This window comes from Embiotoca jacksoni, unplaced genomic scaffold (assembly GCF_022577435.1).
Source record: "Embiotoca jacksoni isolate LCO1_2020_lvr unplaced genomic scaffold, fEmbJac1.0.p SCAF_16, whole genome shotgun sequence".
NCBI classification, from domain to species: domain Eukaryota; kingdom Metazoa; phylum Chordata; class Actinopteri; family Embiotocidae; genus Embiotoca; species Embiotoca jacksoni.
The window spans coordinates 5,257,173-5,272,832 of record NW_027185296.1 but is presented as its reverse complement, the minus strand read 5'-3'; the positions used below and the strand labels follow the sequence as shown (position 1 = coordinate 5,272,832).

Genomic DNA, 15,660 nt, shown 5'->3' with positions numbered 1-15,660 from the left:
TCATAGTCTCTTGCAGTCACATTGAATGATGCAAAGATGTTTGCCACATCTGGTTCTTAAAAACACAAACTGAGATGCAAATTCTGCAGGTGTCCTATGAATTAGAAACAATGAGCGTTCTGGTTATTGGAAAGAAAAATTTATGACAGCCGTCATTTGCTCTCCATTTCATAGAAGCATCACCGATGTTTACATTTCATTCTTCACTCGCTGGTCAGGTTTCTTATCATTTCATGTGAAGGATCATATTTTCTTTTTACTACCACGTATAATTTGTGTTGCTTGCCGACCGTGGATATTTGCCTGAACAAAAGTCTCATAGAACTGCTAAATAGCTTTGGCAATGCACAGGGTTAAAGCAGGTGGGAAAGACTTGAAAACTTGAAATCTCCAGTAATTAGGTCAGTTTACCTTCGACTCTTTCACATTAATTGACAATCTATCAGTCAATACAATTACAATTTTGTTGTTATATTTAGTCTATCAGTTACATTTTGTCATGTTAGTGGATTGGCCTTAAATAATAAATGCAGACTGCCGTTTTAATGAACACAAATACTTTTATATATAGTAACTCCTGCCTGTTAGTTTGGGAAATTGGTCAGAATATACTGAGACATATCCGAGAATTGCTTGAGTTCACACATTTTGGTTTGGTTTGTTTTAACATTGACTCAGACTTACCAAACAGATGATTACCAGGTGACGTCCCCCGTCATTCCTTCAGAATATGTTCTGCCTCAGTTAACTTAACATCTCTGAAAGAAACTGACATGTTGATGCAACTTCTGCGTTATAATTTCTCAGTTCTCTGTATAAATGTTGTCTCTGTTTCCTTGTCTATTTTAACACTTTATGCACCTTATTCTTTTTCTTGCAGAAGTGCTGGGTTCTCATTGTTCTAAATATGTTTGCCTGATTCAGTCTCCAACCTTCTAGACTTAGTGTTCTTAAATTGAAGACCTGTGCTGTAAATGACCTCTCTAATGTCTCTGTTCTGTGTTTGTCTGTTGCAGGCAGAGGCTTCCCGCCAAAAACGTCTACTACTACCGTTGCCCTGACCACCGACGCAACTATGTCATGTCTTTTGCCTTCTGCTTCGACCAAGAGGACGACGTGTACCAGTTTGCCTACTGCTACCCGTACACCTACTCCAGACTGCAGCACTACCTGGCCAGCTTGGAGCGCAGGAACCTGCCCTACCTGAAGAGGGAACAACTGGGACTCAGTGTGGTGAGTTGGGAGGAGGAAAGTGTGTGAGGGATGGTAATGGTTATGGCTAGAGCAGAGAAGTCGAATGGCGGTGAAGATTAGAGGTGGAAGGGTTATAAGGCGTAGTGTGTGTGTGTGTGTGTGTGTGTGTGTGTGTGTGTGTGTGTGTGTGTGTGTGTGTGTGTGTGTGTGTGTGTGTGTGTTCAAATTAAGGAGACCCAGATTGGTAACTTAGGTGTGCCTGCCGGTCATAACTTCAGCCTCTCATGTTATTATTAGGATTGTTGCACTTTGAGATGACGGACTGTAAGCCTCTAGGTGTGTGTGTGTGTGTGTGTGTGTGTGTGTGTGTGTGTGTGTGTGTGTGTGTGTGTGTGTGTGTGTGTGTATGCATGTGTGTGTGTGTGTGTGTGTGTAAATGGCTCTGTGTGTAATCAGCACAGCTCTCACCTCGGCAGTAGGAGCCAGTGTATCATACACGCTGCCTCCAGTCTTGTCTGCTCTTATCAAATAATTGTAGGAGAAAAACTCATTAGAAATGCTTGAGAGATTAAAACGTTTTCTTCTGTCCTCCAACATTTGTCAGGGAAAGCTTGCTGCAAGGGGGTACCATGAAAGTACAGGTATTTGTAAGGAGCACCTGACCATAAAATGCAGAGAGGACTCTGAAATTTAGAAACCATGGCATGAAATGGCTGATGGTACGGTTAAAAAAAACAAGCGTAATACCTCTACACATAGAGGAGCTGAAGACCTGCTGTAGTAATAACAATATAAAGTTGCAACCCTTAAGATTTCCAGTTTAGATTATTTTGGTGACCCCTTACAGAAAAAAACACCTAAATTTCATGTGCAAAAACTCATGTGATCACATCACATATGTTGTTTTGCCCATCGGAAACGTGGTTTTGGAACATTTTCATGATGTAATGTGTGAAGCCCATGTACATTCCCATGTTCAAACGTTTCCACATTTTCCCCATGCTATCATATGTTGCAACATGTGCAAAACATGTGTCATGTTATCACATGGGCAAAACATGGGAAATTCATGTTTTTTGGTTACTGGTTGTAGCAGAAAATGCATCTCATTGTAGATGTCCAACATTTTTCCGTCAACCAGTTGAGCTGCAAACCTGCCCTTATGCAGCTTCTCTGTCAATTGAAGAAAGCTAAAAGCTACTGTTGTGTTTGTGTACAGTGCAGCCAGCCAGACTGGGTGCTGAGAGGGTTATTTGTGTTGTTTTTATTTAGAGGTATACGCATCCGTGATCACATGATGCATGCACGGTGTAAGCAGATTTGACTACCTTGCTGCTTTTCACAGATCACAGTAAGCAGCTCCAGCTTCACTGTGGCTGTTCCTTGTTGTTCCAGTAACCCCCATCCAGTAACTAAACCTAGTCAGGTGACACAAAATGGCCCAAATGGCTGATCTTATTACGTCAACACATCACCACCAACCACTAACCTCTGTGTTAAGTACATTGCAATTACCAATAGTGACAGTGGATCACGTGAAGGCATCATTTCCTGTGAATTCCTTGTGTGCTTATGTGGAAATCATTTTGGTTATGGGGACGACTCCACCAACAACAATTAAAAGTACTACAAAAGTATTTACTGAACGTAATTGCATTCAAGAGCTGCTACAGAATCTTAAGCATTAATATTGTTTTGAAAATGTGTTTGAGATAATGACAATCCTTAGGATTATAACTGTGATAAGAAATCCAGCCACAATACTACACAGTTTTGGTGTATGGTTGTAGGTAGAACAATTAGTTTGTTTACTATCAATTTTTTTTTTTTACCTTAAACCTGGCGTCATGAGACAATCTGTTAAAATTTGGAAAACACTTGGGGTAAAGTAAAATATAAAATTAATCTGTGCTGTGAAGACCAGCAAGTGAAGAGTTAATGTGTCCAACTTATCTTCCTGCTTTATATGTCTCACTGCTCTGCTCCGTATAACATAGTGTAAATACTAAGCTATACAATTCAGCCTGTGAAGCACACTATTTTCACTTCATTCTTCAGACACATAATTTCTCTGAGCAGAGACAGAGGGGAGCAAGGAGAGGACAGACCTGGCTGATTTGGCTCACAGAGTCAGTATTAGTATTCATAGTCATAGAGAGGTTTTATGACCGTATTTTTCTCTTTATGTTCTCTGGGCCTGGGTGGCAGACAGCCCAGCCCCACCCTCTCATATCTCTTTCTGTGTCTGCTCCCTCTCTTTCTGTTACCCTACCCCCTCTCCCTCTCCCTCTCTCTATCACATGCACATGCACATGCACATATACAACCACACACACACACACACACACACACACACACACACACACACACACACACACACACACACACACACACACACACACACAGGTCAGAGGGAAAGGGATGAGAAGGGATGAGGAGAGCTTTCCGGCTGCATCAAAGTTTAAAGACGGATTGGTGTAATTTTCAAGGCAGAGTCTTTGGAAACGGCAAAAAACGGCAAGGACACCACAATAGCTTTAACCTTCTAATGGGTCCAGTTATCTCATAAGGATGGAAATAAGAGCCAGGCCCATTTGCACTGGCATTCTTCTATCGTGCTGACTAATTTGTTTTCTGTAATGTATTCCTCTGAATAAAATCTCTGCTATCCAGCCTGCACTGGTTGGCTCAGATACTGTAAGAAAATTATTCTTTCACATTTTTACCTCCCACTCTCTTCATCATTATGACTGAGATCGTGTTTACTGATTTAAAAGGCAGGTGTTTTTTATTATCTTAGTCAAATCAAGATTCACTTCACCAGAGTGAAATGAATTTGATGTGTAACCAAAGTGAATTTACTGCAGTTGAGCTACACTGGAAGAAGTCAGTTTAATTGAGGGAGAAAGAAAAAGAAGCAAATGGAGGGGCATAGACAGGGAGAGAGATGTAACAGCTCCGGGATAAATGAAAAGGGCAAGCCGGGAGGATTTGAATATAACTTGCTCATCAGCCTCTCGATTCTCTTCACTTTCACCTCATTTTCCCCTGCCGATTGAGACTTTACTGTAAGGCTGGAATTCACCTGCAGGAAACTAACTTTCTTATCTACATATGACAGTGAGTGGAAAGTCCCCAGTTCTCCCAGTAAAATGTAGTTTTTTTTACCACTCATCATCTGGCAATGAAAACAATTAGGGCTGTGTACTGGCTACAATCTGACGATGTGATATGCATTAGCGGTTAAAATTTAAGATACAGCGATATATATTATGATTTTTTTTTTTTTTTTTTTTAAAGCTACCTTTTTTAAATTTATAATCTTACAGTATCTGTCTCAGTTTACGTTGTTACGGTGCATTGGAAGAGTCAAATGTTTGAAGATAGATTACAATACTGCTCACTAGCAGTTGGGGATTAAACACAACACAAAATGAACCACTTTCTGCCACAAGTCTTTGCTATCTAAATTATTAAATAGAAATCGATACAGTCTTGTTGACAATCAGCACAGTGTTACGAAACTTAATATTGTGATACTAAAATATTTCTATATTTTCTTGCGCCCCTTAAAAAAGACAGCCTTTTTGTCTCTTTTTCACATCATCAAGACAGAAAGACAAACAAGAACAATACTTTTTTCAATAAGATGAAACTTTCATCAACATGTTTCTAGTGCACACGTTTGGGGAGGGAGTTGTCAATGTCCCACCGAGAGTATGATAAAGACTTTATAGCTAGCACCTGGTTAGCTTAGCGTTGCATAAAAAGTAGAAAAACGGAGGAAACAAAATCCACCTGCAGACACTTTAGTTTTTCATAGATAAAAGTAAAAAAAAAACCAAACAGGATATAACATGTTAAACAGTGAGGTTTGGATTTTGTTACTGCACAGAGCCAGGCGAGCTAGGTTTGTGCTAAGCTAAGCTAAGCTAAGCAGCTCCTGGTTGTAGCCTTCCACTGTATTTAATAGACAGAGAGTGATATCGGTCATCTCATCTTATTCTCAGCCACAGAGTATAAGCATATTTTCTAAAATGTTGAAATTCTGTTTTTCCAAAACAAAAATGTATCATTCAATCACATTTTTTTATTGAATTGTTTGAAGCATTGTTTGAAGCATTATTTACCTTAGGTCATTTGTTGTTGTATGTATTCTTAAGGTTGTTATATTTACCAATCAATTTACTGGTTTGTATTTTATAAATTGATTATTTGCCTATTAGCTTGAAGTGAATTTCCCACCATTCTTAAAATGCACTGGTCTTTAAAAGTTACATACACACACACACACACACACACACACACACACACACACACACAGACGCACATATCTATATCAGCCACAAAGACAAATACCAGAAGAATCTCTCTTATTCCCCAGAGGAGGAGGTTTTGAATTCTCCCTGTTCCTTCTCTGCTGGGTTCATGGCCCTGCATCTGCTGCTCTGGTCCCTGTCTGTCTGAACATTTCCTTTTGTAGACCCTCCTGACAGTATCTGAGTAAACCTCTCTCTCTTTCTCCCCCTGAGGCGTCCATGTCCACAGAGACACAAAGAAAGAGACAACACGCTTTTGACCTGCTACAATACTAACAAGCCTCTTTTGAAAAGATGCCTACTGCTTCCTGCTTTCAAACTATTTCCTCATTTTTTTTGCGGTCCCCCGGCCATCTGCTATTGAAAGCACCTTATTTGTCCACCTTGCCTGTTTACAAAGCGTTTTTCGTTTCTTCTCACTGGTAGGCAGCGTCTGCCCGGGAGTTGCGGAGGCAGCAGTTTGAGGTTTTTCTTCTGCTGGCCCGTTGGGAGGGCAGGGCTATGACACTATTAGTCACCTCTGACACAGCACAGCCTCCGCCTGTAGGCCAGATGGAAAGAAAGTGTAAATGAGAGACCTCAGGGTGGGAGAGAGAACAGGCCACTGACCAGCCTTAAGCCTGCATGCAACTTCCCAGACCTGCCCTTGCTCACTACTACGCTGAGATTCGGTTCACATGCCCACATCAAGTAAAACTATTGATCTCAGAATCACAGTGCAGAGATGCCACATCCACTCGGTTCTATTTTTCTTTTTAAATCTCACAAATCAAAGCGAGATTATGATTGATCACTTGTAGTGTGTTGAAGAAAAGCAGCGGTCACTGTCAGCTGCAGTGATTTAACATTACTTAGACTGTTGTGATTGAATTTTACACCTAATCCTGTCTGCTATCAGTGTTCAGGTACCATGTCTGGGTGTCTGCTTAGTGGGAGTGGAGTCTCGGAGAGCAGGTTTTTTTTTCCTGTGTCTGGAGCAAGAAGAGGGGAGTGGAGTGGGCACGGCAGCTATATCTGCCTGGCTGCCTCTCTCTCCCCCCTTATCTCTGTGTTTGTACACTGTGTGCCAAGATCCAATCAATAGCCACTCCAGCCGTGGAGAGAGGAGAAGGTCAGCAGCCACACTGGAGGAGCCGGGGTAGGCAAACTGATGGAGACACAGGAAACACAGGAAGCATTCACAGGCTGGGCATCTTTCACTGCCATGTGGTAATGAGAGACCGTACAACTTTTTGTGTTACACTAGTAGTTTTTTCTTTAGATTAAAACTTTAAAGGATGATATTCTGTAGATATATTATCAATCATACTTGAGCTGTCTAATACATCAGGAACAGCACGTCTGTCTTTTATGTGGAACACAGTTGATTGGCATTCATATCTTCTCAGCAAGGCTTTTGCACTCATCATACATTGTCATCAACTAATAGAACAGCATCCATTGTGACGAAGTGCCAGTTTTAATTACGGTAACTAATTAATGCCAACTTTACATTAAAGCGGACTCGGATATCTGAGTTCTTGACACCAGAGCAATTCAGCGAACGGCTCTGTGATCGGTTTGTAATGAAGAGAGCCCTCCAACTACTGACCACCTCCTTCAAAGGCCAACACCTGAATAGCCAATCAGCACTCCATCATGTCGATGGGGTGATGCTGCAAAGTGAAAGCACACGCTAGATGTGAACGTTCACTTTGTATTCCAGTAGAGAGGTGAAATTCAGGCCTGGTTTTGTGTGAACAGATTTAACCATATGTTATATATGGAAGCCAAACATGTTATATTTATTGCGGTGTCAATATTCTTCACTACCGTACTGCATGAAAATTAGACAGATGGGGCTATAAAGGCGATCAGAAATGTTAGCCATACTGTATATTCCCCCAAACATTTTGTAGCTTTGTTAGCATATATTCAAGACAGACACAAGCACTTCACCAGTCAAGCAAGCTGGCACCACTCAGAGTAAACTGCTTTTCCCCAAGCTGAGAGGTAAACAGCTCAAGATAACAGATTTTTTTTTTTTCCCTTTAGTGGCAGCCTGTTCATGAATGCATTAGCTGTGGCCTAAACATGAAAAAGGGGGAAGAAAAAAAACGTATTTTAAAAAGGAAAATGCAAAAGAAAAAGACAAGGCATTCAGCTATATCAGCGGGTGGAAATTAATTTCCCCTCCATATTCTTTTTTTAACTTCCTGAACTAAGTTCTGACGAAGTTTCTTTTTGTTTGTCTCCTGCTTATTGTTAACTTTACGGGTTCTTGCATTGCCTCTTTGCTATTTCGTTTCCTTGTTTTATGCATTTGTCATAAATTGTTTCTCCGTTGGCCTCGGGAAGTTTTGTATTTTCCGGCAGCAGCCACTAACAGGTATCCGGATGAAAGAGCTGGATTCTTTATCATCTAATAATATGTTAATCACTGCCTGCAGCACCTCAGCATCAGAACTGAAAGGAAATTCCTCAAAGATGGAAAGGTCATCATCGTATCATCGGCGGTTTCTTGGCAACACTTCTTGTTTTTTTATGCTGCTTTCAATTTCGCTTCATTAATGAGTGACCCTTATTATAACAGACGCTTCGAAGCAGCGTGGCGGTATCTGTAGGCCAGCGCAGGAATCTGAGAGGAAGGTTGAGCCGTGACTGTCCTTTGGCCCCAGACTGTTGACTAAGGAGTCTGGTCCAGTGGGAGCAGCAGATAAGCAGGTTTATGATCTATGTTCGTACGTTATAGAGCTGTATGGTATCTTATCTGCAACCAGTGGTTCCCCCAGGATACTCGATGCTTTATTACGCATCTCCACCCTCGCATCTCTCCCATCTCTCCAGTGATCGCGAACGCAGTAATGAGAGAGAGGTGGTGCGGACCGGGAGTGGGCGGGGAGTGCATCAGGCATGGCTGTAAACGTGTCACCTGCTGTGAACAGGGGAGGGAGTGCGGGTCGGGCGCCTGTGTGTTTAATTTCATAGTTTTACTCAGTGCAGCCCAGCTGTGTGTGGAAAGAAATATGGGCGATAAATAGATTAAAATATCACAGGTGAAGCTTTGTGAATTCGGTGTGTGATGTTCACGCAGTGCTGACCCCTTGTTGATCCTTATTATAATGCCGGCACAAAAGCACACAGATTTTGGGTTACTCAGACATAGATAATATTTATTTTGGAAATTGGAACTTATACACACCTTAATGGCTTAGCACCCAGTGTATGTCCTCTCCCTCTCTCTCCTTCTCTCGTCTCCCCTGCTTCTGCATTAATAGGAATTTAGCTAATGAAAAGTTCTCTCAAATGGCTGGTGTCTGTGGGCTTTCAGTGCAATGAAGGGGACTTCTCTGGATAGTTGGGGAGCCGGTTTATAATATAAAAGAAGAAGAAGGTTATTTCAAACTGATCCCTTGTAGCAGACACGTCTCTCTGTCTCTCTTTTTGCTTCTCGTTGTCTTTTTGTGTCTCCCTCTTCTTGGGCTTCAGAGGCAAATCTATTCCCATCCCCGCAGCTGCGTTACAGCCATCTATCTGTCCTCCTCTGTCAATGGATATTTACTCTGCCCGCTTCCTAGATGACTCTCAGGATGGAGCACTGAGCAGGGAGCACTCACTTCATCTCATTTGGGTGTCAGGACTCAGTTCCCTGGGGGGGACACAAAGAGGAACAAAACAGATAGCATTCAAGGCTTTTAATAAATCAGAATACACCTTTCTGACAGTGTAATTGCTTTCCATTGCCCGGCCCAAATTTAGCAGCAAACAGGAAGAAGAAAGCAAAGAGGGGAGAAAACAAGAGAATGAAAAAGACAGGGAGTGGAGAGTAACGCAGAGCGGGCTGTACAGTAGATCATTTGTTCGGGGGGAAAAGAATGAAAATTAATGAAAAGAGAGTTGCTCGCCCTCCAAAGGCAGCCAAGCTTGAAATTCACTTTGAGAGAAACTTAATTTGTTGTAAATGGGCAAAAAACATATTACTGCACAGCGCGTAGAGGGGCTGCGCGGTGTGTCCGTCTGCTGCGTCTGTCTGTCGGCATGTGTTTGTGGCAGATGAGGAACGCTATGCTCTGAATAGCTCAGCTGAGAGGTGGGAAACACAGGAGCCTGTTAATAACTCCAGTAACAGCATTCTCTTTCTACATGACTGCTCTCCAGCACTCACTTCCAGCTCGTCTGAATACAACTCCAGGATGTGGAGGAGAACTTGTCAAAAGTTACTTTCAAGGCATAAAGTTTGACCTGCTTACTTCAGGCGTGTGCATATGTTTATATGCCTGTGAGTGTGTTTGTCTGTGAATGTATGCACTATGGTCCTAAACTGCCATTAAAGCTTTAGTTCACATTTTTTAAGACGGTAATACTAACCTGCCCAAGTTGGACATTGGAAAAGTTTTGAGCTGTGAAGAGATCCACTTTTAAAACAGTACTGCTTTAAGTGATGGGAACAAAATAGACATTTCTTGTTCAGTGAAAAAATATAATTTAACATTAGTCTTTTCATTGCTAGCAGTGTTTCCTTGCTGATATTTGACATCTATTAACATGGAATTTTGCACGAAAAAGGCTCTAAAACTGAAAGATATCCAATTGGTTTGGCAAACTCTGACATGCTGAACCACCATATTAGCTCATGTGCACGTGTTTTAAGACTGACTTGGAAAATGGGGAACTTATCCCTTGAGCTACTTTTATTTTGGTGTCCCCAATGAATAAATATATTAAAAACAAATATGCAGTAACTGGATTTGCAAAAAACCTATAGTACAGCAGAGCACTTCAGTCAGGGGCCTGGTGGCTTTCTTTGTTTTGGCCCACCACAATATTTGACAAGCTTGTGCTTATTCTCCTTACTCTCAAGTGCTGTAAAATCCTAACCGTATAATGACAATGAACCATACATTTTGTGCAGCTAAAAAGTACATAATATGAGTTTCACGGCATGTATAACATCATGCTGTTAAGCTGCCCTATTAAATTACATGGGCCTGCTTTAATTATTCTGAAATTTTATTAGATTTAGAATGTTACTTTCCCTTGAATTATGTTACATTTTAGTGACATTTCATTTCACATAACATAAACATTTATTTTTGTCCGTTCATATAAAATAATTTGTACACCTCTGTAACTGAGTATAACACTAGAATAACTTCTGGACTCATTTTTTGGGCAGTTTTAACCTCCACTTCAAAACAAACAAACTGGACATGACATCACTTAAGGGAAAGAAGTCCAGCTTGTTCAAGTTTGAATATAATAAATGTGAATTCGAATCTGCTGTTTTCATGCGGACAAAATTGAAAATATATATTTGAATATTTATAATAGATCATAGCCGCCAAGGGACAAGCAGCGACTGAAGAGAAAAGTCAACCTGTGGTGAGGAAATTGAGTTGTAGAGTGTGAGCTGGGTCAGTCTACCTTTCACAGTTAGACATACTGAAAGTCCACATTGCGTTATTTGCATTCACCACAAGGGACAGAAAGAGAGAGGCTGTGCTTCCTTTGGGGCTTTCCAGTGTGCTGCTTGTTACACCGCATGGGTGAAGACATCTATTTGAACCATTTAAATGGAGTGTATGCAGCATATAAGGTGGCAGGTATGATGTTATATTTCCATCAACTGATAACTAAACAGCAGCAGGTGGTAGAGACGTGTGGTAAACTGTAATTTCATCTTTTCACAGTTTTTAAGTGTTGGCAGAGTGAGTAACAGTTTGTGTTTGGACTCATCAAATAAAAAACATTTAAAATGTTTTGTTTTTTTATACACAGTGAGGGTCATTGATTCAAGTCAGAATGAGCAGTATAAGGAAAAGGAAAATATATATACACTCTTGCACACATTCTATTAAATCTGAAGTATTAATCAAGTGGCAACCAAGTGGGACATCATCCATTGGTTTGTCGTTTTGAAGTGTTTGGTATTTTGTCCGTGGCCATCTTGTTTTTTTCTTAGCAAACATTTGGATGAGCTGGGCAGAACTGAGGTGTGGATCTAATTCAGTCTAACTGGGAACCCAACAAAACTACACCCACCCACCTATAGCGGAACACTGACTGCACCAAACGTACGTCTTTTTGAGGGTTAAAATCAAATAAGATATGGATTCATTTTTAGATGGACCACCAAAAAAATTAATCAGACTGAGTGATTTTAACAAATTACACCATAATGATTTGCAGAAAAAATTTATTGACTCTGTGTTTCATGAGAAAAGTTGACACTTTTGAATGGAGCCAAAGGCCTTTTGGAGTCAGCCCCTCGTGGCCCTCAGTAGTATTGCACTTCATGGCACTTCCACATAGGCTTCACTTTTCAGACATAGAAGCTCCGTCCATTTTTATACACAGTACAATACAATCTAAATTCAATAAATATTTCAACTTCCAGGTTGCTCTTTAAGTGTGTGTGCATTTATCCTGTCTTCTACTACCTAGTCTGTGGACTCAATCATGTGTGTCTGCAAGCTAATTTACATGTCACATGTATATTGGTTGGTATTTCTTTGCTTAGATTACTTTTCAAGCGTAGATGCAGAGGATGGATCCAACCCAATGTGTTCACTGATAAGCTGCAGCCGAAAGCCAAGCATGACTGACATGTCATGGTTCAACTGTATGATTGCAGACTTGCAGCCATTTCATCTTCGCCTCAAGTTACAGACCTCACCACTCAACAACTGCATGTGTTAGGAATTCTCTCTGAAGCAGATCAGACGTCACATGTTATCAAGTCGTTGACCTGAGCCTGTACTATGAGCTCTCAGCATCCATTTCCTCGGTGTTAACACAGTACAATCACTCAAGTGGATGAAAGGGTATGAATGGTTTATGTTCTTACACGCCAAGTGTGTACCAGAAGTCCTAAAATCTCAATGTACAGCACTCACTGATGTTCTCTATGGAGCCGAGAAGACTCAACATTCATACGCTGTTGAGTATATTGGCCTCATGGCTTGGCTGCAGCACTTGGGTCTAAGATGTTTAATTACACTCTGGGTGGGAAATGGCAGGGGGTGTCAATAAATGGAATATTTGTAGGATAAATCAGATCTTTCATGTGGAATTTCCAACCCTCTTCAGGCCTTTCCTGCTCTCTCCAGCCCATTGGCCTCTCACCCATCCTCGGGCGAGGGCTCTGACTCCTTACCCTCCCCCAGGCTCAGCCCCACTGACTTGGGCCAGCAGCTCGGCACGCCTGGGGGGCCTGGAGAGCCCCGATAACAAACAGCTCTAGCTAAGCCACTGGCCTCACCACACCTACAGAGGCATTTACCCACCACAAACAAACACCTCGCTCTCATTCCAGAGAGGTCTTTTTTTTCTCTCTCCTTTTCTTCACCGTCCCACTCCCCACTTGCACAAAATACATTTTCTAGTCCTTTTTTTTCTTTTTTTTTCCTGAAGTGAGAAGAAAAAAAAATGAAGGAAGTGACGGGTCCCATTTTTCCTCCACTTTTCTATTCTCTCTCGCCTCTCGTGTTCTTGATCTCCCACTGCTGCCTGGTCCCGGCCTGTGTGTGTGTGTGTGTGTGTGTGTGTGTGTGTGTGTGTGTGTGTGTGTGTGTGTGTGTTTCTGCCCCATGGTTGAGCGTCAGCCTAAGTGTGAGAGAGATGGATGCCAGAGTCCCTTTCTCTCTCCTAAGGTGCCATGTCTCCCCTCTCTCTTCTGCCGGGATCGTCTGCACCTGCATATTATGATATAGTGCCTCTGTTCAGCCAGTCGATTGCTTTTAACAGGACTGGGGCTCACTGGCCAAATTGAAAGGGATTGCGGCCTCCTTTTCATCAGAGTCAGAGCAGAGCAGAGTGCAGGATCCAGAGGGCACAAGGGGGCACAGAGGAGGTATGCAGGGTCTCTTTCTTTGTCGCACTCTCTCTCACGATTTCTCTTCTCCTCTTTCTTTCTCTCCATCTTTTCCTATTTCATTGTTAGATGTCATCTGATGGCTTTGGAAACATTTTGCGGGAAATGAGTATTCTGTTTCCCATCAATCCATTTTTCCATTTCCATGCAGGAGTTCCTATTGATGGGGAGAGAGAAAAAAAAAATCACAGACAGTCTCAAAGAAAAATGTCTTCATTTTCCATTTGTTTGCCTCATACTTTTGAGACATGTCATATACGTGTGCCTCCTCTTTTCAAGTTTGACTCTTCAATTTTTTTTTTGTGGAGAACAGAGCTTGAAAGCAGCCATCTCTCTAATGAAAAATTGCTCAGTGTGTGCTTTTAATGAGTAAGCAACACTTACATATACTTTCAGCTTGTTATATCAGCGGAGTGGCAGGCAGAAGGGCGAAAATGAGGAGAGAGAATACCCCAAAAAGGTGATTCTTATTCCACTACATTAATACAGATACTCGTCATGATATTGATAAAAATTATATTTATGTTAAAAGGAGTTAACTAAATCCCACTGATAACATTAAGGCAGTGTTGATTAGGCTCAAAAGAATCCATAACTTCAAGTGGAGTTCCCAGTGGTGCTTTCTGAGGCGTAGTGTATTTTGCATACTTTTATTTTTGCACGTTTGATTCATATTTAATTTCTTTCCCAGTTAAAGTACCTTTATACAACCCCTATTGGGGTTATTATATCGCTTTCTTCTGCAGCTGTATCCTGTTTCAACCTGCTGCTGCTGATATGACTCAATTTCAGTTTCACCTCATCAAATCAGTTTTATCTAATGGGATCTAATTAAATCAGTGTTTTAAGTTTCCCCCCGTATTTTCTGCTTCAGAAGTTAGCAGTGGCAGGAATCACACTTTTTGTCAGACAACTCAAATTAATCTATTACCTCTGTCTGATCATTTGAAGTTTTCTGCTGCCTACTTGTCCATCATGATGGATAGAAAATGAATGCATTCAACCTGCTGCTTAGGATAATAGATTGACAATATCCAGACAGATTACCGGTACCCGTTACACAGACTCGTGGCAGCATGCTAAGTTTCAAGGAAAAGACTTGACTCCAGTGACTGATGGCTTCAAATAGCAGTGAATGTGTGCATGAGTGATGGAGACAAGACTTCTTCCCCCTCTGCCCCTCCTCTGCCTCCCACCCCCAACCCTTTTACCTCCTCCTTTTTTTCCTTGGTTGCTGTGGAAACGGGCGGGCAGATTCGAGGTTCCTATCACCTCCTGCTCCAGTAAAGTTGTTAAACTTTAGTACCCGCATGACCGTCTCACAGGGGACGTGTGAGAGCGTGGAAAGACAACGTGTACATGCAAGCACAGTCGTGCTCGCAGGAACACACATGTACATCAAGACATGCACTTGTACACACAAGCCACACACACGCACACGCACACGCACACACACTGGCAGTGTCTTGTGAGAAATCTGCCATCTATTTAGTGCATTGACCTCAAGGTTCAGTGCTTTTTCTCAAATGACTTACAGAATGGTTACGGGAAAAAAGAAGGGCCAGGGTGAGAGAGGAGAATAGAGAGGGCACTTGAAAAGGCAGTAACCTTTTTCTGCTTGGTGTGTGTTTGATAGAGACTCCCCATAGTATGCCATTGTGGAGCCGTCAAACTGCCTCCCTGTGAATTCAGAGTGACGCTCGAGAGCTACATAACGCCTTGTCTAGGGCTCCTCCAATGTCCATCTTCCTTCATTCATGGATCAATAGTTGTCTTTATTTTGGATTCCTTCCTTCTTCTTCTCTTTCTCCTTCCCTCCATCCATCTTTGACAGAGCAGCCCTAAATGTCTGCTTTAACTAGCTGCTCACAGCACTCCTCAAAACACATTTACATACACATCAATCACGCTGTCAAAGGTAAAGGCATGACGCCGTGTAAAAACCAGAATTGGATTATGGCCTTGTCTCATCCCTGACACTGACTGCTCGGCTGGCTGGCTGACTAGACTGTTTATGCGCAAGTTAAACAGTCTGAATTGTTATTGGCTGCTGTTTTTCCCATAGTGCCTCGTGTTTACTGCACGCATGTTTCAGTGCACCGAACAAGGTCTGCAATACCAAGAGAAATGTCTTCATCTCTCTTACATTAAACTACCCTCGTGTATCTATTGTTGCTTATGAAAAAAGCTCTCATGGCTACAGTGTTAATTCATTTTTTTAACATGCACATCAAGGAATTGATTAAAGCAAATGCTTATACACAAAGCAACATGGATGGTACCAAGAGAACAACA

The 15,660-nt window shown here is 41.7% G+C and overlaps 1 protein-coding gene across 6 annotated transcripts in view; it reads left to right on the top strand.

Annotated features, from left to right (window-relative positions):
- LOC138198793 (cytosolic carboxypeptidase 6-like) overlaps positions 1 to 15,660 on the top strand; it is a 289,794-nt gene that overhangs the window by 160,287 nt on the left and 113,847 nt on the right. For all 6 annotated transcript variants that reach the window (XM_069150427.1, XM_069150426.1, XM_069150425.1 and 3 more), the window contains one exon: positions 1,017 to 1,233. In XM_069150427.1, coding sequence (XP_069006528.1) covers positions 1,017 to 1,233 — 217 coding nt within the window. The remainder of the gene's footprint in view (positions 1 to 1,016; positions 1,234 to 15,660) is intronic.